The following is a 26,074-nucleotide window of genomic DNA, read 5'->3' as shown; positions in this document are numbered from 1 at the left end:
ATCCCATTAACACTTGCAAACGCACACAGAATGGTTCATCATGTGCAAGCAGAAAATACATCTAGTATGATTCTTTACGTGTACATGGAATGCAATATTTGCACTACAGTGAAGGAAAGTACAAGTGCAATAAAAGATTCACAAGTCTTATAAATTTTAATCTAAATCTAGATGTAAAATAACAGAATTTAGTATATCCTAAATGTATCTTTGTTGTTATAGTGCAGTGATAAATTTGTGTAATAAAAACCATCATCAATTTCAATTTTGTTAATATGTTTAAAATAAAAGCAGACATCATCTGTAAAGTTTTAGAATCTTTTTTTATTTCTTCCTTCACAAACTGCTAGAGTAGAATCTTTTACATTTTCATGGAGTTTATACAAATCATGATTACAAACAGGAGGAATAAATACAAAGAGCTTTATATGTTTAACTCTTCACATTGTCAAGACTGTTACATTTCTTCTAGGGCTTCAAACCTCAGATGTGTGTTTGTTACTGGAAGAAGCCTAGATCTATCTGCCTTCTACAACTATAGTGTCTGTACTTTGACAAAAACAAACAAATAATGCATTTAATATTATACACTAAATCTCATGGCCACAGGTGTTTACCACAGTAGTTGATCAGCTGTATTCCAAAGCATGTTTGCAACATTTATATGTGGGTGAGTGTGTCTATATGAATACACACACACACATAGATATATAGACAATTATACATACATACATACACACACACAGCATGTGTGTGTGTGTGTGTATATATATATATATATATACTGGAAGTTTTATATATATATATATATATATATATATATACAAACACATATATATTGCAAATTAAATACATATATATATATATATATATACACACACACACACACACACACACACATACTTCGCTGCTTACCATTCCACTAATTCATTCAACACAGAATCAGTTTATCTATCTATACACTAGATTGCTAAGTAAGTCTATTTTTTCCCTATGGGCTACCTGGCAGTGGCATGGTTGTTCATCAGGAAACGGTGTGTTTTTGGAGGCAGCTGAGGAGTTTCTGAGCCAAATGACAAGGGCTGATTGGGATTACCAGCAGAAGAGCTTGCTGTTGTCCTAACAAATGGTGTTGCTGTAGTTGGAGGGCTATTAATGCTGGTCTGAGAATGTCTGCGATGTGTAGGTGGAGGCTGTAAGGGCAACTCTGGAGTAGCAATACGACGTGGTAAAGTAACATCAGGATAGCTGGAGAAGTTGAAACCAGGTCCAGATAAAGACCTAACATGAGGCGGAAGATGAGAACTGGAATGCATGCGAGGTAGTGTGGACCCACAAGTCTGATCCCGCCTAGGAGGTAAGGGAGGAGGGCTGGTTTCTTTCTCTCGTGGGGGAAGCATGGGAGCATCTGGAGCTTGCTTGACTTTAGGAGATGTTTCTCCTACAGAAGGCTCTCTCTTCCTTCTTGGAGGGAGAGGAGGTGGTACCAAAGGATTTGTCACTGGTGGAGGTGCAGGTGTTGGTGTCAAAATACCTGTCATGCTTACAGCTGCTAAAATTGTTGTTGGAGCAACAGTGGAAGTTGGGCTAGTTGTTGCACTAATGGTTCCAGGAAGAGCAGTGGCACCTGAGGAAGAAAATAAAAGTCACTCAAAGGAAGTATGATGAACTTCTGAACAAAATGATACTACCGATTCAAGAAGGCAGTATCCTAAATTCATGTAGCACAAGAGAAAAAATAACAGATCTTAAAGCACACCTACTTACAGTATTTTGAGGTAAAAAGACAGTATAATATTTAATGATAGCTTAAAGAATGTAGCCCATCACATGTATTAATACAGACAAGAGCACCTATGAATCTGAAATTAAAATAAGGCAACAATGTGTAATGTAGAAGTGCAGAATAAAATATATTGCTACTATAGGTTCAACAACTTGATTCTTTATTCACTGCTAGTCATTATTCTTGAGAAAGTTATCAAATCAGAAAAACAAAAATTATCTCTTTTGGTGTGGGGGATGAGTTAAACTGGATAGTAGAATGATTAGATGGAAGAAAGCAAGGGGTTGTTACAAACAGATTCAAACTGCATTAATGTTACAAGTGGGGTACCTCAAGGTTCAATTTAGGACTTTTGCTCTTTTTGTTTTACATCAATGACATAGATGAAGAAATAGTCAATAAATGTGCAGATGATATAAAGGTCTTGGGTGTAGAGGATGCTGCTGATTTACAAAAAGATTTAAATAATGTAATGAGTTTGACAAAGACACGACAGATGAATTTTAATTATAATAAAAACAAGGTAATGCATATGGGTTATCATAATTTGAGTTATACACATAACCTGAATGGGAATAACAGTGTCATGAAAGAAAAGGGCCTTTGTTGTTCAACATCCAAGCAGTATGCTGCTGCTAGTGGTAGAGCAAATAAGCTTTTTTGGTTGTATTATTTTACAGAAATATTGAATACAAGTCCAGATAGATTATACATCACTAGAAATAAAGTACATGAATGATAAAAACAGGTTTTAAGGGTTTTTTATGTTGTTTTTTTAAATTCAGTTACTAATAGTTTTAGTTTAGAATAGGAGACAGCTGACACGGACCAATAGATCCCATGTTGTCCCAGTACATTATACATTTATGTTATTTTAAAGATGTTGTTGTTCCATCTCCTTTGAACTACTAATTTTTTTCCCCATTCTCTATAAGAAGAAAGTGTTATTTTGAGTGTGGAAGAAAATAAGTTAAAAGTTATAATCATAATATACAAATGTGCAAATGAAAGGTGCAGGGAAGAAAACTGTTCTTGTTTAAAGCAAAAGCTAGACAACGAGCTGTACCCACCAGAAAGACGGAACTTCAAAATTTTAGTATAATAAGCCCTCAAGCCTACTAAATCCACCTGGGAGAAAAGGGAGACATACTTGTGTTATCACAAGTATCACCCTCAAGCCTACTAAATCCACCTGGGAGAAAAGGGAGACATACTTGTGTTATCACAAGTATCACCCTCAAGCCTACTAAATCCACCTGGGAGAAAAGGGAGACATACTTGTGTTATCACAAGCATCACCCTCAAGCCTACTAAATCCACCTGGGAGAAAAGGGAGACATACTTGTGCATGTGTTATCAGAAAAGTTTTGAGAAAATTACCCACAAAAAAACTTAATGAAAGACAATTATGGAAGTGGTGAAGAAAAAAACAGTATAAAAAAAAAAATAATATAAGAAGGTAACATGTTTTTATAATTAACTACACCAGAGTTCATACTTTATACTGTGAGTAGTTGTCAATCAACCAATCAGAAAATTCCACGTTGTTAAAACGTCTATAAGAGTACAAGCACTCTTGGTTACAAGGTTTGAAATACTGTATGACAAGATACTAAAATCAAAGTTTTAGGTAATGAAGGGCATTCCATGTCAAAACTTGAAAGCAAGACTCCATATTCCAGTAGGAATCGAATATGAAATTGAAGAAGGTGAGTGAAACTAGCACTGCTAATAACAGAATTGGACGATGAAAAAAAAACACTGAAAACTCTCTAAATCAATGTTAAATAGCTTGGAGTATGTTCTTTGTAAAAAATATATACGTGTGTGTGTAATAATAATAATTAGTTAAAGATACATAGATGCTTTAAAACTATTGCTGAGAAAAATGAACCACGTAAAAAGTTTGAAATGAGAGTAATATTACAAACAAGCATCATAAGCTTTGCTGAAGGCATGTTATTTACACACTGAATTGTTTGGCAATAAGCCATGACTGCTAAACAGAACAAAGAAGAACAGTATCTACAGTGAAGGAGAAGATCAACAGAAGTTTGGGACTATCTCTGTCAGTGGTGTTGTTGAGCCACATAAAACTAATGGTATTCTGACTGTTAACAAGTACAGGTAAAATTTCACTCATCACCAGACACTAATTCATTTTTTGGTAAAATATGGTGAAATGATATATTGACGGTAAAGAGGTCAATGGACACTCACAACCATGGTTTGACCTACACAGAGTCATAACATGAACAATCTTGAGAATGTATACGCATTTTAAAATAAAACTTGTTCAGATGATTACCAAATAACTTTACCTATTTATTGAAAGTAATACAGGGCACTTGGAACAATATTCCAGAATCATACGTTAAAAAAATGTACGGTAGCATTAAAACAAAGTGCAAAGTTCTAACTAAACCATATGACTTGCATAAAAATAATAATTTAATGTACAACTTATTTGCAAATTATTTTCTCTTTCACCTGGTTACCATTACAAATTGTTTGTGGCTCCTGTAAATGTACCAGTTGTGTGTTTTCATATAATAGATTTGTTTATGGAAATGTTTAAGAGCAAAGTGTCAGTTTTATGCACAAGTCAAGATCTCAGGAAATGAATATCATAAAATTGTCAGATTTGATGAATAATAATTAAAATAAACATCTGTAATGTTCTTTGTAATAAACATTAACAAATGGGTTTCATGCAATTTCAGCAAACAAAATATGAAAAGAATCAGGAAAACTGAAATTGCACAAAATAAAAGTTTCGTTAAGAACACATTTTCTAAGCCTACAAGTCATGTTACCAGCTATGTGTAACACTAACACTCATTCTTCAACTGAGGGTTATTACAACTTACACAGAAGCAAGGTAAGTTCAGTCATTTTTGTGGTTTAAAATATCATTTCAAGTATTTTACACTTGTATAACACGGCAAAATAGGTGCGTGACCAACCATTACATATCCAAATAACAACAGAAGAAAAAAAGGTGCAACAAAACAACTGTATATATATAGATAGATAGATTTAAGGTGTACTAAGAGCAACTATTATAAATGTACTTTTAACAGTGACTGTTCATAAATGTGTGTTAATTTTTGTATGTGTTATTAAAGTTTAGCAAAACTTGTTTCTACACCAAAAAAGTTAAGTCACAATTTTCATGTAATGATGCAACATCAAATTGATTTTTAAAAGCCAAATTCAGAGTTATGTTCATGTGATTTTATGTCAATGAAAAAAAAGATACATTTTGTATATTTCAAAGAAAATTCATGTGCAATAAGCACATCTGAACATGTTTGGTTTTCACTTGAGTACTGTTCTGTCGTGTTCTGAAAATTCTGTAAACATATGCAAAAGCAAGGATGGTTGAGTAAATTTTTTAAAGGTGATATAAGTATTCACTGTATCACAGTGAAAGAGTTGGTTTTAGTATTAAAAGAACTTTTTGAAAGAGTATAACTTAAGTGGTCATATATTTTATTTTGTGTGGCTAGATAATAGTGAATTGAATTAAATACCACAACTATATGTATATTTTGCAAACTTTTGATACATTCTACAAGTTATAATAAAGTGAAGGAATAGTAAGAACAGATTTTCAAAATAAAAATGGGTTATGCATAATACCTGTTTGTATCTGAGCTTAACAACAATGAAATTTACAAAATTAATGATGACCCATGTAAATATTAAACCTCAGGTGTTATGAAAGTTACCTTAATAAGAACACAACTCAAAGAATACTTAAACTTTAATAGCAAAATTTTAAACCCTGGACATGTTGAAAGTTACTTTGAAAGAAACATAGCTCAGTGGATATCAAGTAATTATTAAAGTAAGACTTCTAAAATAAGGGAAACTGTACAAGTTGCAGAGTAGAATCTTTTTATATCTTCATGGAATTTATACAACCATGATTATAAACTGTAGGAATAAATATAAAGCTTCATATGTTTAACAATGTTGAGTTTGTTACATCTCTTGTAGGGCCTTAAACCTCAAATCTATATCTACCTACCTTCTACAAGAATAATGAGCACTGTACATTTCCTGGTTCAGTAAATTTCATTTTTACACAACAATTATAAAGACAACAAATATGAATAAGGGCTCTTTTTTTCTCAATACTATTCACATAAAGAAAAAACTTAGAAACAGTGTAGCCTATACATAGATGAACAACAAATGAAGGTAGATTTACTTCTAAACACATGAATGAGTGTACTGGTTAAATTAAACAGTTTCTTCACCAAATGTACAAGTTCTCCAACACTTGTATTCATTACACACAACTAAACCAATTATATAAGAAAACAGTGAGATGAAATTCAATAATTATCAAATGGTCTACTGTATCATCATCAGATCACACACATTTTCACAAGGTAAGTGAGAGTTGAACAACCTTTCAAGAAAGCCTGAAGACATTGGAGGAACAACCAATTAAACAATGCAGAGACACATCTGAAAATTACTCTGTAATTACATTTAAGTCAGGGGGCCATAGAAGGATAATTCATCATCATATTAAATGCATATGTATACAGCACTTTAACATGTGTAACAATAAAAATAACAAAGGTAGGTTTTATTCACCATAAAAATATTTTCCATATAATTTTTCAGTTCTATTCTATAACCAGAATATATTTAAGGTAAAGAAGAAATATTACACATGGTAAACATCCTACCAACACTTATTTGAGCAATTTTACTTTAATATCACCTTAATATGAACATGTGATACTCCACACCTAGACAGTCCAGCCAAAGTGAGCTAAACATGAGTTAATAATAAGGAAAAACAAATATTTAATGTGCTGATGAAAAAGTGTTAAACATGTCTCTTAATAACCGTGTAAAGAACACTCCCAAAATAATTATACCTATAACAGAAAATAAAAAAAGTTCCTTATTTCGGTCATCTTGCTTCAAACATGCATCATATTTAATGTCAACGTTAGTTTTCTTAAGAGTTAAATTTGTGGTTAAAAACTGACAAACAAACAAAACAAGTGAAAAAAAAAAAAAGGTTTTCATTGTGTACCTGATCCAAAAAAGAACCGCGACTTGGCTACCAGCTGGCTCCACGTCTGAGATGTCACATCACGATCTCAAAAAATAAAGTTAAATATTAACGTAAAAATAGATGATTACAGCATACTTTGACTACATGTCCTTTGTTAAACATTAAATTTCTGTTTCAAATATTAACTGTTTAACTTCTGACATTTCACAACACAAAGGAGTACTAAACTTATACAAAAGGAGATACAAATTATAGTTTCAATTGTTGCCTATAAAATAACTAATGATCAGTGTAATAAAAACTGAAAATATGAAACTAAGCTTTTAAAACAAGTTGAATGGTGAAAAATGGAATCTGCTTCAATAATGTCAGGATATTGCTAATACTGTGGGAAAAACAACAGATGGTATAATGGTATACAAAATATCAACTTAGAGAATAGTTATCTTACTAAAAAGGATCAATTGGTGGATCAAATTCCAAAAATTATATAATTATAGTTTTTTTCCTAAAAGATATGTTAAAAAGTAAATTATCTTGTGGGAAACTAAGTTGCACAAAATGACAAACATAACAGAGTATACACAAGATGAAACAAAAAAAATGTTTTAGATATTTACTTAGAAACTAATCTTATAATTTACCTTCGTATGCTCGAATACTGTATATTTCAAAAATAAAATACACGCAATTATAACAAGTAAAAACAATTTAATACACAACAATTCTGTGAGCTAGTTTATTTGCCCACAAAAACTTAGTTGTTCGTTTGTTTTTTGGAATTTCACACAAAGCACTGTTTAATTTAGCAGTGTAAGGCTAGAGGTAAGGCAGCTAGTCATCACCACCCACCGCCAACTCTTGGGCTACTCTTTTACCAACGAAAAGTGGGATTGACCGTCACATTATAATGCCCCCATGGCTGAGAGGGCAAGCATGTTTTTAGCGTGACGCGGGCAAGAACCCGCGACCCTCGGATTACGAGTCGCACGCCTTACGTGCTTGGCCATGCCGGGCCTTTTAGTTGTTCCAAATTAAAGTTTCTATTTTGAAAAAATTCATTTAAGAGACATAAAATGTAGTTTCTTTACAAAAAGTGACATATTATGTCAAAACTTAATAAAGAAATATGAATTTAAACCATTAAAATAATTTTTGTAATAAATACTACTACGTTACTTAGTAACATACTGATCTTTAAAATCTTAATAACAAAAACTTCAACTAAGATGAAATTAAATTTACTTATTACACTATCGTTGGTTGTTTTTCATTACATGATGAAAAATGTTGTCCTATATCAAATGGAAAACTATATTATTACATTTTACTAACCTAAATTTTAACTGCATGTCACATTTGTGCATTTCAGTGTAAACTAATGTATATATCCAAGTAGAACAAAATATTTTGGAGCATTTAAAACAGGACTGTAATCATGCATAACTTGTTTAAAAGTTAAAACATGGCAAATTTTGTTTTTGAACACCCACACAAAATTTGTTCTAAAGAATTAATATTTCTAATACCTATGAAATTTCGACAGCAGTTATGTTCATAAAACAGATTTTACATTAAAATGAAACATTTTTCATAACATGGAAATGCCACAATAGTTAAGCAATCAAAGAAACTTTACTGAATTCATTTGTATTTTAAAACTTTAATTTACTATTAAACTGGCCTTGACTGCCACTTCAGCTAAAGTAAAAGTGTCTATGAACATACATGATTAAATTATACATGAACTCCAATAATCATTAAGCACTCACCTGCTCCAATCATAACAGGTGCAAACACACTATGGTCACTGTTTACCCCTGCTGCTGAATGAGGTGGTGTTAGCGGTGTAGAGGGAGTGGGAGGTGTTAAAACTTGTGGTGACTGGCTATCATCATCATCATTACCCAGAAGTTGAGTGGTACTGCTGAAACTACGAAGGTCAGAAGGCAGTGCAGTAAGGTGATGACCTGAGCGTCCAGAGAGTCTGGGTTTGATTCCTGGTGATTTCAGGGACAGATCTGGCCACTTCCTAGGCTATTTTTAACAAGTAAAATTCACACAGCTAATCCAACTTTATACACACATACAACTGGAAAATTAAAATGCCTTGATTTCTTAAATAATCACAATAAGCTTCACTCTCAGAATATTTATAAATACATAAATAAACCAAACTCAATCTAAGCTGTTTTACAAGTTAAAAACCAAAAACAAAAATTACTTCAAGTTATCATTCATCATGCATTGAAATTACACATTATAAAATGGGAAAAGTTACTGTATCTTTAATAATAAATTCTGAGTGCCTTTTAAAGTTGTATTTGTTTTATAAAATTGCATTGAATTTCAAGTAAATCCTATCCATAATGGTAGAACTGCCAATTTTAGTAATATGCTAAAATAAAATGTTGAAATGATACAGAATTTTTAGATTTATATCCAACTATAAATTATTTTTGTCTTAACATATTTTAAGAATTCCAGCAAAAGAAAAAACAAACAAATCTCACAACAACAGAATTATTAATTATATTTATACATGGAATTCAAGATATACAAGGCTCACATTTTATTCTATAACATTAAAAAAAAAAGTAATCACACAAAATTAAGTTTAATAACATTAGACATTAAAAACACACTGTCAGAAATAACCAATGTAACTTTTATTTAAACTAATATAAATAAACTAACTGAACAACATACAACCAATATGCAAGTATATGTTTTTTTGAAACCTACTACCTTAACACAGTTAAAAACATGTTCAAAATGTCAGAAATATAGTCACATTCAAAACCAGTTACTTACAAACTTTGGGGGTTGTTTGCAACCCCTTGGCTCAATCTCCAGAGACTTGCTGTACAAGTAATCGTTAAATTCTTTCTCTGAGAGTCCTTCCAATGGATCGAGAAATTCTAGAAAGTGCTGTTAAAAACCCAAATAAAATCAAATTTTGTCATGTGAACATATAAAACTAAGCTATTTCAAATACCATACAAGTTTTAGCAACTGAAGAAAAAATTTACATTACTTCATTTGTATCTGGTTGAATTTTAATAGAAGTTTTCATTAAAACAACAGACAAAATTTTACACAACTTGTAAACTACAATCAATATCATGGTTTTTATAATTTCTAATCAAATTTTGTCTTATGTAAAGAATCCTTTATTGAAACTTTAATCAATTATTTTATGATATTCAATCTTGCTATGTTTTGCCTGAATTTAATAAACAGTTTGGGAATTAAATTTTAAATCATCTGTCACATTTGGTTTAAACAAACTTGCCCTCACTTAAGACTTCAGCAGAAAATGGTTGAAGCTAATTGGTCTGAGTCATATAAACACTAATTTTTGCTTAAATGTTTTAAAAGAAATAATTTATAAGGTGTTATGAATTTTAAAGAGATGGTAATCATTTTAAAACAGTTCAAGACATAAAGGAAGCTGGCCGTGACCAGAAACAAATGATTAATTAACATTTTTTTATTTTTAACAAGAAAGTTTCTCCAACTATTGGAAAGTCAATTGCCCAAACATGAAATAAATATAAATATATACACTATTTTGTTTTATAAAAATAAAAACTAATCTCTTATTTCAAACTCCACATTACTGCATAATGCTAGAAAATACAAATAAAACATACATACACAACTCAATTAACATTTTCCTTTTCCATTTTCTTGGAGGCTGTTTGAATGTCATTTTCAGTATAAACACAGAAATGTAGAAAGAAATCTAAATATTGACAATTTCTTTAGAAAATTTATAAAAACGTGATTTTGAAATATTTAATCTTACTCTAATTTCAGGCTGTATGGTCAAACAATATGGCTGGTTCTGATACTGTTGGATCTCCCCAGTAATTTCTGCTACTTTTCGACGTTTACTGAAATTGATTAATTCCTCAGAATTTGGAAGATAGTCAGGATTTCCTTCTTCGATGTGTAGGATATTGGTTAAGTACATGCCTATAACAATAATTTTTTTTCTTCAATTGATTTCAGAGATGCAAGTTTAAGAATCAAACACCACACCTACAATGCACAGCTACTGTTCAATTTTGTCATACTTGTAATTCTAGCAGTTGAAACAAAATATTTCACACTAATATCACACATTAGCAAAACTTTACTTACTGTTTACTAATAAAATGACAAAACACCATGACAACATTCATATATTAGAGCTTTACTTAGTATATTTTATAACTCACAGAAGCCTTAACGTAGAACGTTCACTTACCAAAAAATGGAACACAAGGTGGGTTTATTGATCGCAGCTTTTCTTGATATTTCTTAAAATGGTCTGAATTCAATTCCTGAGCTTCCTCAAGAGCTTTTTTTAAGTTATACTTAATTGCCTATAATGTGGAGTAGAAAAAAAACTGTCACTTTACTTACAATACCTATATCTTCCAGTGTAAAAAGAAAGCTTACTCTAATATTTGCTTACAATACCTATATCTTCCAGTGTAAAAAGAAAGCTTACTCTAATATTTGCTTACAATACCTATTATTTCCAGAGTGGAAAGTGGTCTTATTTTAATATTTACTTACAATACTTTTACCTATTTCATCCATGTCTATCAAGAAAACCTATGGTACTGCTTACAGCCCCACCTATCACTAATAACCTTATCTATCCCACAAATCAAAAACAACTGGATACAGATGAACACACAAGGTAGCCAACAGACAAAAACAAGAACCAGCACTAAGTTCACTCAGACACCACTAACCCTGAAGCCAACAATGATCACAGTCCAGACCCAAACCACATGTACCACTACAGTCAACGTCATCCTCTTTTGACAATCAGCCAGCAGACCCAAAGAAAGACAAAAATTTCCAGACCACTGACAAACCAGATGCTGACTACTGTAGATTCCCGTGTTCAACACCTGACAAACAACAGTCACCCTTCACAGGATCACTTTACTATTCAAACATGACCCAGAAATCTTCCAACTACAACATCAAGAACTTCAATGATGACCATAACTTCTTCTTCCTTGCCAGAAAATACAACCTGATGGTTATTAGTACCATACAAAGCACAAAATCCTTATCATGTTTTATTGTATTATTAACTATCTCTTTCTCCCAGCTACAGCCAAACATGGTCAGGGTTTTTTTTTATTTCACCTAGCTGTGAAAGTGGGTTTTGTCAGGGTATTCCTGCTTTCCCCCCCCCCACAGCAAAATTATCGTCTTGAATCATTGGATTCTGTGATCACTACCCTTAGAAAGTAACTTCTCATTTAAAGTTAAAACAAAGTTAGAACCATGTTACAACTAATGTCTAAGCAAATCTTAAATCTAAATCACAGCCTATCTTTTGAGCTGTAACCCCTTAAATCATTACTTCACCACAACCTTGGTCTTCTTTGCCTTCCAAAGACCACCTAGCTATCCTTTAAGATACCACCACTGATGCTGCTCTCTTTCTCTACTTCTCATCTTGTTTCACTGTTTATCCCCATCAGCTTTTAATGTAAACTTAGAATTACCTTAAACAATAATTTGATATCTATCATAACTTCAAGTTAAACTATTATTCCATCCTAGTAGAACCTAAATTTAACCCCACAAGTGGGGCTGAAAAGAAACGGATGTTTCTGAGTGCCACTGGTTGTAATAGGCTAGCAAGATATAAAACAAAAGCCACTGCCAAGCTGTACTGACTGACTTATACCTACCCATGTCATCTTTTTGTGTCGTATATAATATCATTGCTGGTTAAATTACTGTCATAATTATGGATACAGTGTAATCACTCACACTGTGTGTGTGCTCCAGTCTATGGACACAGGCTGAATTCATGGCACTAACAATTTCCAGAACTCCAGTGAAGTTGTTTAAATCTTGTAGCACAATCATAATCTCTAGCACTCTGGAGACAACTGCAACTCGCTCTTCAAAGTTCTCAGTCTCTATGATACATTTCTCTAACCAAAAACTGAACTGTAAAAGTAAATAAATGTATTACCTTTGAATGCTTATTTAATAAAATACAGTAGGTGAAGTAATCAATAACTTAAGCCAATAAAAGATAAGAAGGGCTTTACAGAAGGACATATTACAAAGATAAAATTTCTAATGTTAGAACTGCATAATATACTTATGTAGTTAACACACTGAGCTGTTCTTAAAGGCTTTTTTATATCTTCATTTTATGATGATTTCGGTTTGTTATCAATTGCCTTGGTCATGTTAATAATCACATTAAAGCACTAAATTTAAACTTTTTATATAACAATGAAGTATGAAATTACTAAAACTTCTAACAAGAGCTACTTCATTGTTAGGATCTGAATGATCTGTGGCATTTAAACTAGAATTTAAGTTCTATTTACTAAGAACACTAAGAAACAAAATTTATTTTTCATAAAGCTTGCTAAAAGATTAAGTCCACTCCAATTTTATGCTGTAGTTTTATAAACAGCTTTCCTTGCAATAATATATTTTAAAAGTTTTTAGAATATACATTTTACTAATAAACTAATACTTTGTAAGTCTCTTTTCCCAAATTGATAATTAATACAAAATTTTGGGTGCATACATCATTATATTTTGAATGTAAAATAGCAGTCCACATCTGCTACACAATGTACATAGTTGTTTTACAATGGTTTGGCATCTATATCTCACTGCAAGGATTTTCAGTTGTTCCAGTTTCTCCTTTTCACTCCCAATAACTTTCACCAATCAATTACAGCAGTCACTGTCTTGCTGAAAATCAAACTCCTCACCAATCTGATAGACCATTTGACAAACAAAGAGGTTGTAAATGTTATGAAACTGTTCCCTCATTACTCAATTTTTGACTATGACTCTAGCATCAGAAACGTTAATCCATTAAGCTTCAACCTTCTTACTTAACATTCTTGCTCGAATTTCTCATGACTAAGCTTTCTCACAAAAGCTTTGCCAAAGTTTCCAAAAAGTTAGATTCTTGTCTCAACACCAAAAAATTTGTTACATTTATCAGCTCAGTTCCAGTGATCTCTAGCAAAGACCAGTCTGTTTTTTTCATGATTTTTTGTAATATGTTAAGAATATTTAAACTGTTACTTTTCTCTAAAACCATTGAAATATTATGTTCCTTATGAACTTTAGCACTGTTTTCAAGGAAGGTTTGGAAGCAATTTAAACAGACATCCTTTTAATAAGGTTGTCTTTCTTTCAGTAGCTCTCATCGTATGATCCTTTTTTGCATCTACTTTAAACTGACTTGTATGTAGCAAAAATTTCCAACATCTGTTGTATCATACCTTTTGAAATGCTAAGTGTTACTGCAATACAACATTGACTCTTGCTCTCCTTGTTGGGAACAGTAAATTATTGTAATCTTCACTTCTTAATTAAAAAATGGTTCAATGTCAATACATTTATAGCATTTTTTAGATTTTAAGTTTGAAAATTTAAGAGAAACTGAAAATATGACATTATAGAAAATGTTAAAAACAAGAAAGAAATATGTCATTATTCCACCAAATAAAGAACATTATCATCACAATTTTAGTGGAATAAGAAATATATTTCACTCAAAGTTAAACCATTCATTATAATAACTGTACATTTTAAAATTATTGTATAAATATTTTTATATTTCTAATGTAACTTACATTAAATGCAGTAGTTTTGTTTTGTTAATTGATGTTTTGAGGACTTAATTACACATTTTATCACTAGACACAAATTTTTGAACAGTTATAAATAAAATAATTTTAGTAAAATATAATTTGCAAGAATTAGAAATTAAAACACTATCATGATCAAACCTGTTCAACTCTTTCCAGATGGGTTCAGTCAAATCGAGTGTTCATAACCACCTTAAACATGTTGACAGTTTCATACTATAACTTTTAATACATGTATTTTCACAAAAGTTGGCAGACTTTCAGTAAATATTAAGAGAGTTTTGTATATAAAAATTAATTTTCAATTATGTATTTTTAATAAAGATTTGTATAAGAATATAATGAATAGTTTTGTTTACTAGTCTGAGTGCAAAGTGATTTTCATGTTAAGGTTAAATACATTTTTATTCATCCAAAAATTTTCAAATTTCACTTACATAATCTCTAAGACATAAATAATAATGAAATGTCATTTTCAATAAAACTTTATATTTTTTCTGTTATTTTTCTACTCTAACTCTATCTACCAGAATGGTCAATTTGACCAACCTTGTAAGTGTAAAAAATATAGAAATATATCTAAATGTTCCCTTTTTTTTCTTCTAGAATTGACTTCAAATTATTACATGAAACAACTTTTATTTATACTAAACAGCTTCAAACCCATAACAGTACACATCTGTATAACTTGAATTTTATTGTTTCATTGCCCTTCGAACTATGTCTAAGTTAATATTCCAACCATAAAATTTGAAAATAAATTGGTGAACACAGAACTTGTGTTACCATATTGAAATACATAATGCACAAGCTACATGTAAGCTGTGTGCAAATGCATCTTGTGCAAAACAATTATTATTATTATTATTAATTTTACCTAATCTAACCTAAAATGTTTCCAATTTTTACATTTTAGTTAATTTTATAATAAATAAATAATACACACAAAAAACAAGAAATATATTACCTACTGCATCTTGTCAATGACATTTAACCCTATCTTTTTTATACTAATGGTACTGCTACACTAAATAATTTCTTTTATATAACTAAATAATGCATCAAAGAACACAGAATAATAACATGCTAAAAGTAGACAATGTTCTGTAACTATCACAGTTTAGACATTCTACCTGTGCAAGAAGAGCTGTTAAAAATTCAGCTAAGCTCATTCATGTGTTTCCTATGTGAATAAAGACTGAACTGGAAACAAAATATAGTATTAAACATAAAAGAGTAATATTGGAAAGTTGTGAAAAAGAAGACATAAAAAGTAGATATGGCAAGTGGGGTCTGATTTTTATATTTGATGGTTCTATAACCAAATAACATTAAGGATCCAGTTTATTTACATATCAGGTTAATAAAATAGTCTAATTAAATTTTGAATGCAACTCACTAAATCCTGACCAGTGCACAAAGTGATACACATTCTGAAATGATTAATATTTGAACAAACACTAATTACTCTGTTTTTATGTAAGAACAAACTTCATCTGCAATGATATTTTTTATCAAATGTTAAGAAATTTAGAGTACCTCTTTAGTTTTTATGTCATAGTTACAATTTTTAATTCAGAAAACCCTAAAGACACAAAACCAGGAATATGAGTTCTTTTGCTATAGTTCTCACTGTGCAAATATAGTTTTTGTCATTATATGTAAGGAAAAAGTTATATAAAACATGATCCAAAATGTTTTGGTGAACACCTACATCCCTGGTTGATGTATCTACTTTTTATGTCATGATAGTGGATATTAATGTGACTCACATTAGATGAATGATGGATCATTTTAAGGAGATTTGGAGAAGTTTTCTGCTTGTCTTTTTTTGTCCAAACACTTCCAGTCAATTCTGATGGTTTAACTGCCCGGTAAAGGTCAAATTCTAGTAGTGTCAGCTGGCGAGCTATTTCTATAGGGTGTAGCTAAACAATAAGTTGAAAGAGAAATAATACTTTTCTTCAAAATATATTTTTAAAAAACTTAGAAGTCAATCCTTTAAACAAAATTAAACCTAAAAAAGGTTGAGACATTGTTCACTCCTCTACATAAAAAAATTCTCAACCCAAACAAGCCATTTTTACATATATATTTTACTCTACAAGTAAGTTTTCTCGACATCACTGAAAATTAAACTATGTATTAAAAATAACACGTACTAATTCTCGCAGAACCAAATTACTAAAAAATAACCATTTCTACTCAAAACAAGTATTTAAGAGTATTAGTAGTTACTTAACATTTGGTTCAAACACTGCATTATTAGTTACTAAGAGATGGGTATTATCATTTAGTTTTCTTTTTCAAATATTCTTTACCCTGAAATATTTTTTTTTTGTGTCAAATGATGGAAGTTATAAATACAAACCCTTGTTAATAAACCACTAACTGTGAAGAATATTACTTAATTAAATACTGTAATGAACAGATAAATGAAGAAACAAAACAAAAGTAAACAGAAAACCATTCAACTAAAGAAAAGTGATTTAAATGGAGAACACATGTGACATCACAAAGTTTTAACCTATACCGAAAATAAAAAGAACACTAACTTTGTGAATTGAGGTTCAGTGATGTTACTAAATCTTTCACTTAAAGTAACAGAAAACAAAGAATGCATTTAGACACTTTACACCATGATCATTAAAATAAATACTAATTAGTTTCAATCTTTGTGGCTAATACTAGACAATTGGTCCTTGGTTATAACTTATACAGTGCATCAATTCACCTATATAAAATATTCCCATAATAAAGATATTTACAGAAGATCAAATAAGGACGATTAAATGGTGAACTGTTTATATGTTAGGATTTTAGCATTTTTAGAATTAACAATTGTGGATGTGCATTTAAGATAATGACATTACAGAAAGAGAAGTCATAAGGCAACAAGTTTAACTCAAGATGAAGTGGAAGAGAAACAAGGTGATTACTCAATTGAAATTCAGCAAAACTTAACAATTGAAGAGATTAAAAACAAATGTGCAGCACATGTGTGTGAAATGGTAAGAATTTTTTTAGATATCTCAGTATTGTAACTTATCACTATCTGATCAGACAAAGGATTAGTATGGATGTGAATATTTATGGAATGTAACAAATTAACTACCATACTCCTATAAAAATGTATATATTATGAGAGAAAACTTAGGATTATTACTGAAATCAACTTTCTTAAAGAAAATGGTAACTGATAAACAAAATTCATTTAACTATTTTATAAACTTGAATAATTTTAAAGGAAGAACCTGTCTCAAACAAAATTATTTATTTACAAATAAGAAAGAAAATATATTTAAAATATTTAAAACTACTCTTTCTTCCTTATTTTAAATACTACATTTGCTTGGTTTATCAAGCATTTTCAGATGGCAAAGTTCACAAGTCTTGTTCTTGTCCTTGCTAATTCTGACAAGTGTATCGAGCAATAACTTAAAATACATCAATTAAGTAATGGAATGTTCAGTTCAAAAACATTGGTTTTGTGATGCTTAATTGTAACTCAAGAAACTGGCTATGATGAAGAAATTTGGTCTATAAACTCAAATACCTGGACATACTGGTAAACACATTTTCTTCACTTACATGGAAACTGATTTTAATAATGACATTTCTTTCAAAACAAATCATAATTGCATTATGCACTTTGTAATCATGAAAAATTAGACAAGATTCTACAAAACTGCTGGGTTGACTCTGGGGGATGTTAACCCTGGGTGCCATATTTTCCAGATCTAATGGTTCAAATCTTGCAAATTACAAAGATCATACCAGGGAAACAATACAAACTAAGACCTTTTGCTTATCAATGTGTTTAGCAAATAATGCATACAAAAGTATGAGACTGATAAAAGTCACATGTAGACAGTATGAAACCTGACAACATATTTACCAATATATGTTTATTTTTATTCTCTTAAATGCTATAGTGTTTTAAAATGTAGAAACCATTTTTGTTATACATTTTATATACTCTTAACACTCCTACGAAAAGACGTTTCTAGTCCTGATTTCTCCAAGCCCGTTCCCCTGGCTGTGGTTTCGCTAGATAGTAGATAGGGACAGTGGGAATCTCGTTAATCCATTCATTAATGGATTTAAATGGCAATTTCATTTAAATACAAAATTATTAGCCTAATATTAATAACCTTTCAAGTTGCTCTGGGGCCTATTAGGCCCCACTTTTTGTAGGAGTGTTAAATGTTTCCAAAGTAAGTTTAAAAAATTTAATTTGATCAGCATACATAATTTTTCAAACAAATAAATACAAAGATGAACTCACTGTCAAAAGATCAAATTTTTCAGGTGCTGTACTTATATGCCACTCCACTTGTGGTGGACTTTTCTCATAACTAAACATAATTTCTCTTGGTTCTTCCACACACTCACTCTGAAAAATTCAGACAAGCTTTGAAATATTACACTACAATTTTAAAATTAACATTTTCATGCCCACATACTTAGCTAAGCAATTTTTAAAAACTTTTAAAACATGAACTTTAATTTAACCCAAAAAATGGTTTCTACTTGGAACAATTAAACTTAATATGCTGACTACGCAAATTTAACCATAGTTGAAAATGATTCTGAAGTTTATTTATCACACTTACTTCAAATCAAACATGATTAATCATAATTGATTAAAGGTTTTACTCTTTTTTAAAACTTGTTCTCTTCTAGTATAGTCTCAATTTCCAGATATAAAATGTCCATCTGCTCATTTCCAAACTTGCAGTATTAAAGCATTTATGATTTATTAATCACTTTCTTGATATAGTAGCTAAAGTCTTAGTAATTATAATACTGATATCTAATGTTATGCCACAGTTTCAAACAGAAATAAAAATAATTACATAGCAATTGAAAACACTTATTTCAGGTGCAACTTTGATATAACCTTTCTTACATTCTTCTCTCTCTCTCTGTTTTTATGAACCACTTCTAAATCTCAAGAAGATTTCTGATCACTTGATTTACAGAATAAAATTCAAACAAAATAAACTGTTAATCATAGCTGAAATATAAGGTAAATGATTTGTAAAACATTTTATGACACATGATATTTCACTGACTAACAAAACATGCTTTCATTTTAAATATTCTGGGAAATAAATAACAATCGAAACCAAAGAATTAATATACAAGTATTACACATTAATTCTAATACTTTTTACAACAAGCATAACTGACAAAGTTTTCTACATGTTAACCTTTGCTAATAACCTGAATATATACATACCCTTCTTTGAATAACCTTGTTAATAGATTCCACCCACTTTCTCATGTTTTTACCCTTCACATTACTCAAAAAGTCTCGTAATTTTTGCAGGAGTTGTGGTTCTCTCTCAAAATCATAATAATGGTGATCAACCCAATGTCGAAGAACGTTTAATATCCTAAAAACCATCATGATAATTTAATTTAGGTGAGTGCTTAACAAAATAACAGCACACAGTAACAAAAAATTCATAAAAGACACCTACCTAACACTATTCTAATGAAAATGATGATGCATTAATACAGCTTTTGTATTCCATAAGCTGTGTTTTTAAACTATTTAAGTATTGTGTTTTAACTTAAAAATATATTTTAAAGGAACAAAGATTTTAATACTGTTTTAACATACATCCTTCTTCATTGAATTATTTTTTTGAATTCAAAACAGGAAAGATGTTAAAGTTCACTTGAGGTCTCATAGAAGAGGGAGGTATTTACATATGTTGACTGAGCTTACTCATCAAGAATTATTTGTTGAAGTTAAGCACAAATTTACACAATGGACTATCTGTACTCTTCTCACCATGGACTCATTAAGAAAGAGAAAAATTTAAAAAAACAGTTAATGTTCCCCCTCTTCATTATTATTAATGAGTCCTCATGAAATGCTAATTTTTTACAGTGATTAATGGAAGGTAATAATTGACTCATTTAACTGGTTAAATATTTGTATCTTTAATTTCAAAGTCAAAAGTTTACATAAAAAAATGGTAATTTTTCTTATTTCAAGGAATTTTTTATCCCCCTTATCAGGCAAAAATCCAAAAACAAAGTAGCTCATGTATGTTATTGGATTGTTTCCAGTTACTATACAAAATATTATAGTAACTGAGCCACCCAATCTGAGGTGATAAATGTTAATCATGCACAGATACACATATAATGGATCACCTTATAGAAGGATGTAAACATATACATTCAAATAACAAAACAACCTAATCAGGTATAGTAAGTTCTTTGTATCATGTTTCCTTTTTTTCTTTTTTAATTATCTTAAAGCACTGAAGCATTAACATCTAATTTGTAGGCATTGTTGCAACATATTTAATCAAAGTGTCCTTCAGGATTTTACTCAAAATGTCTCTAATACACTCCCATAAAGTTTCATTGAAAGTAACTTTTGATCTATCAAGTTCCAGGCCTTTTCAATTGGGTTCAGAGTTGGAGTCTGTGTGGGCAATTTCATCACTGGAATAACTCCAGGAGTTTCTTTCTCAGCTGAGTAATTTCTGCATAGGCTGGATGAATGTTAGAGGTCATTATCTTCTTGGTCATAAAATCCTTTACCAATAACACACAAACCACTGGTATACCATGATGGATCAGTATCTGATAGTATTTCTGCTGATCCATTATTCCATCTATTTTGCAAAAATTTGTTGTTTCCTCTGCAGAAAAACATCTTGCCTCACAATGCCTCTCCAATGCTTCAAGATAGATGATATGTCCCTAAGAATATTTGAAGATTGAAATAAAATAAGTTGTATTTTTTAACTGCTACACAACTAAATATTCCATTCTCATTGAGTGTTGTTGATACTGTATATCTGGACACTTTTCTTTCATTTAGTACATGGTTATTTATCTCATGCTTGAGATCAGTGGCAACCTTTCTTCTGTCCTGGAGACTGCACAAAAGAAGATATTTAACATCAGTATCATTGAGTTTAGGTGTTCTGCCTCTTCTTTTCTTATCTTCAAATTTACCTGTCTTGGTCTCATGATCTAGGATGTACTTGAAAGTATTTGGGCAGCATTTCAAGTCTGCAGCACCTTATTGAAGAATCCAACCAAAATCACAAAGCTTTTATACAAACAGTCTGCTCTACTGACAATTCTCATGGCATGACAACAAAACTTAATATTTCATGTTAAACACTGTTTTTATCAAGGTATATTTGTGGAGTGCTATTACACTGATTTATTTTAGCATTTACTGGTACCATATGCTAGCTCCTTGCTAGCTTCTTTATACACAGTTAAGACACTGCAAGTGGTACCATGACAGTTATTTCAGACCCTAAGTTTGATCAGTATGTGCATTCAAGCAAAACCATTATGACATGCCCTTGGTATAAATATATGGGAATTATAAAGAATGGTAAGTGTTCTCACCCTGGTTCATTAAATTGTTAACATGGATCAGAGAATCATTACAATAGTATCGAAATTTACATTCTGCAATGGCATGGAAAAATTAGCCCCATAAAATTGGAAAAAATAACAAAGTAATTTCTTGTCCTAACACTTTTGCACAGTACTGTATACTTGCTGGATGAGCTCCCTCCCTTTAAGGAGTGTTTCATCAAACTCACCACCCACTATTAAAAACACACAAAATAGAAATGTATAAACACAAGAATGTGTATAAATTGCATCCACCTGTTTCAAGGGCCAGATGTACTTCCTACTTCAACATTTTGAACTCTTTGCAGCTTCAAATAATGCAAATATGTGGTAGATAAAATACTTTGCATGCTTCCAAACATTTCAAACAACTTACATATTTCACTACTCAACCCCAGCTAATATACATAGTTTTTACTAAGATTATAATGAGTTTCATATTTTAACTAACTTCTAGTTATTTCTATTCAATATTTCTTGTCATTTGTTTTTCAACAAAGAGGGTAAATGTTAATTCTGGTAATATCTTTGAGAAAATTCAGCCTAAGATTTTGTATTAGTTTTCTATAAAATGCACATAATAATAACTAAATCAACCCATTAAGCTCTCCAAATTTTAAGCTTCTTGGTTTAAAAAAAAATTATGTTCCTCAGTGGTATTAAACAAGCTTAACTTTAGGAAATCTCATATTACATAAAAAAGGTTCAACATTCATGATTATTACAAATTTTGTCAGTTCCTTCTGGAATAGGAGTTGATTTACATATCAGTAACACAAAACAAAAAGATGTTCAGTTAATAATAAAAAATATGTTGGAAATACTGCTTTCCATGTTTCATTGTATGCAACATAAAAGTCAATATTTTGTTATCTATTTATAAATACATTACAAATATAAAATATTCACTTTAGAATTATAATAAATAGTTGGACAGATCCAGTTATATCTGAGTGCAAGTCAGTAAGTTTTAAAGTTATTTTTTAATTATGAGCTTTAAATAATCACATTAACTAAATTTAACATATTTCAAATTAACAATACAACTAATATTACTTATATTTGTGCAAATATCATTAAAAAAATTAAAAGTGTCAGCTAAGTGTTTAAAAACATCACTTTAATGAGTAGTTACTGTGTTCTGAACAGAACTTTTAATATGACTTTCAAAGTTAGAAATAACAATAATCTGTAATGTACTTTGGCATGAAAAGTAAAGTATGTAATACTACATACACAAACACCCAAAAACTTGTAATACACACATGTATATATATCCATAACTCTTCATGTTATCTTTGCCTAATATGCAATATTCACTGTAGACCAAAATCCACACAAATATGAACGTAAAAATTATCACGCAGCAATACATTTTCATAAGTTAATCAAAGCTTGAGTTTAAATTTTAACTTGACACAAAATTCCAGATTCAAAAGACTTTAGAGACCAGAGCCACCAAGAGGTGTTATCCTGTTCTTCTTTATGCTACAAACTAATATCAGCTAAGTATACTGATCTTACAAATACAAGTCACTGGGTTGTTCAGACATTAGAAGTGCATATAATAAATTTTTATTGTCATGCATATTATATTTTGCCTCCAGTTAGATTATTTTCATTATTATAACATACAAAACCTTTCTGTCCCTGCTCTTAACTTCAGTAAATAACAGAACTGTCTAAATATATTCCTTCAACATAGGGATCAGAAGTAACAGTTTACCTAAGTTGCACAGGTTGACTATATTCTTTCCTAAACCGTTTCAGATCTTCTCGGTAGGAGTTCCTCAAATTTTCTTGCTCCATTCCATCAATTACCCCATTCACCAAAGTTGAAGGTGGTGGTAACTCTCGAATATTGAACGTACAATCTCATGTTAAGAATTCATTGTAACCAAACTGTCTCCTCTTTTGTTTATAAACAACATAATTTTAATATATACAAATTTAACGCAATCACATATTGGAAGAGATTTTTTTAGGAGCACATGATCTTTCACTGTACACTTCTTTATAGTTACAACTGAGAAAACTTTACATGAAAACAGTAAGAAATGTAGAGCTAATCATAATCAATAGAAAATGTCACAAACATTTTTTACAGCAAAATAAAACTTACAAAATTAACTTTTAGATTTTTACTGTTATAATACCAATAGAATGACTGGTATTCTAAATATTATTTCAACTTAACATTATATCTGTTAAAACTAATAATTACATACTAATCACATCACATACAAAAGTTTGATCAACAGTCACAAATCTTGTGAATAAAACAAAAAAGTAATTAAATGCCTTTAAAAAAAAACCAAAAAACTTACAAGAACAAAAATCTCCTCAGTACCAAAAGGAATTTTTGGATCTACACACATTAAATATTTTGATAAGCTAATCTTTATATATAAAGGTTATTTTTTTTCTAAATATCTTACATTCCTTAAGTATTCTAACAAATGCAGTGGCTTGCAGAGTATTGTATGTGCCGTACAAGTACACCACACTAATCCTTGAACATTCAACTACATCTATATACTGTTGTTTAACCACTTATAAATGCATGATAAATGAGGAAGTCCTGTCTACATATAACAGTACATCAATGAATTAGCATCCTCTTGGGCAAGGAAACAAGACTGAACTTTTCTTTTTCCACAAGAGCAAACAGACGTGTTACTTGTGGTGAGGATGAAATATTGTTAAAAGCACAACACAAGCCTTTCATGCACTAGGAAATATTAAATTGCCACTAAATCTGATATTAATGGGCTTTTTAATCATCCTGATCTCTATACACTTTCTAAATAATTTTGAAGAAATTAAAAGTTTTTATCTTGCAAATGTTCAAGTTCCAAAACTCTGCTCCATTACATTATCAAATAAAACTTTTCCTAGTAAATTGTTCAAAAGAAATATTATAATAAAAAGAAACATCTATGATGAAAGGTATTTCAGAAAAGTGCACAAGCCAACAAGTACTTTTATATAAATGTATTTTGTGTGTCTTTATAAAGTAAATAAATTAGTTATTCTGCAATCAAAAATAGGGATTTTCTATTTGAACTTTAAGAGAAAAAAAAAGAATAATGATATCAATACCTTAACACTTACAAAAAAGTAAAAAACAGCCATCACTTTGCATTCAATAACTGATTTATTTACAATAAATAACAAGAAAAAGCTACACATGATATAAGCTATATGTTATAGTTCTAAGGATAATCACTGATACCATTCAGACAGATTTGAGATGTATCTTTATGCTGACTGCAACACTTTTATTTAAAAAAATTATTTACACATAATAATTTATTACACATAACTTTAATAATTCATAAATAAACAAATGTTTAAAAATTACTTCAAAACTTGTTAAACCTGCTAGTTCTGGAATCAATGATCATAACTAAATGAGTTAACCCAGATGCCTCAATCATAAATTACAGTTCATCAGCCAGGGATCAGTCCCTTTCCCACTCTCCAAGTAACGATATGTTTATGACTCACGATGTAACAACTAAGATGCTGATTGGACTACACTCAAAATATACAGTTACTCGTGTTGTAGTTCAGGGCTTTATTACCTGATACAATGGTGTGGACCATACTATACAATACAAAAACATGGAACATATTACAGTTGTCAAAACACAATAATATAGAAACCATGGTGACACTTGACTTGAGGATTGTTATAATAAGACTTTGGTGATGATACACAATGAATAACTGGTTAACAATCATAATGCCAATACAGCAAGCTATTCTAATAATTAGAACTTTCTACTGTCTTCTTGCTTAAAGGGTTTTTCACTATAACTCATTGGTTTTTCTCTCTCCTATTTAAATAATGCTATAAAATACTTAAGGCAGCATTTTATATGATCTTTCTAAATGTTGACTACCCCATCTATGGACTTGCAGAGGGCACAAAAAGTAGGCAGCATTGCCCTTTCTCAGGTTTAATGTCCAAGAAAATTAATCAGTTAATTGTGACATTCCGTTGCCTTTACAATTACTCATATCTAGAGTATGATCTCTGGTTAATGTGTGGTAGCTTTGACAGCATAACTTGAGTTTTTAGCATCTTCTTTATTCTCTGCTCACCAAGTACACTGTTCAAGACCATTGTATCTCCGCAAGCAGTTGAAATAAATAACTCACTTTTGCCTA

The 26,074-nt window shown here is 30.5% G+C and overlaps 1 protein-coding gene across 3 annotated transcripts in view; it reads right to left on the bottom strand.

Annotated features, from left to right (window-relative positions):
- Nucleotides 1-304: 304 nt before the first annotated feature.
- Nucleotides 305-26,074, bottom strand: part of Sos (Son of sevenless guanine nucleotide exchange factor) — a 109,486-nt gene continuing 83,716 nt past the window's right edge. For 2 of the 3 annotated variants that reach the window (XM_076497905.1, XM_076497904.1), the window contains exons 16-26: nucleotides 23,625-23,765; nucleotides 19,734-19,890; nucleotides 18,777-18,884; nucleotides 16,261-16,416; nucleotides 12,627-12,809; nucleotides 11,089-11,206; nucleotides 10,645-10,814; nucleotides 9,648-9,764; nucleotides 8,606-8,870; nucleotides 6,852-6,917; nucleotides 305-1,627 (exon numbers count right to left, since the gene is read on the bottom strand). In XM_076497905.1, coding sequence (XP_076354020.1) covers nucleotides 999-1,627; nucleotides 6,852-6,917; nucleotides 8,606-8,870; nucleotides 9,648-9,764; nucleotides 10,645-10,814; nucleotides 11,089-11,206; nucleotides 12,627-12,809; nucleotides 16,261-16,416; nucleotides 18,777-18,884; nucleotides 19,734-19,890; nucleotides 23,625-23,765 — 2,110 coding nt within the window. In that variant the 3' untranslated portion in view covers nucleotides 305-998. The remainder of the gene's footprint in view (nucleotides 1,628-6,851; nucleotides 6,918-8,605; nucleotides 8,871-9,647; nucleotides 9,765-10,644; nucleotides 10,815-11,088; nucleotides 11,207-12,626; nucleotides 12,810-16,260; nucleotides 16,417-18,776; nucleotides 18,885-19,733; nucleotides 19,891-23,624; nucleotides 23,766-26,074) is intronic. The other variant, XM_076497906.1, reaches the window with a different exon arrangement.

The sequence above is a fragment of the Tachypleus tridentatus genome, chromosome 4, assembly GCF_004210375.1.
Source record: "Tachypleus tridentatus isolate NWPU-2018 chromosome 4, ASM421037v1, whole genome shotgun sequence".
Lineage (NCBI taxonomy): Eukaryota > Metazoa > Arthropoda > Merostomata > Xiphosura > Limulidae > Tachypleus > Tachypleus tridentatus.
Note: the sequence above shows the minus strand (reverse complement) of the source record. Positions and strands in the feature narration are given on the sequence as shown.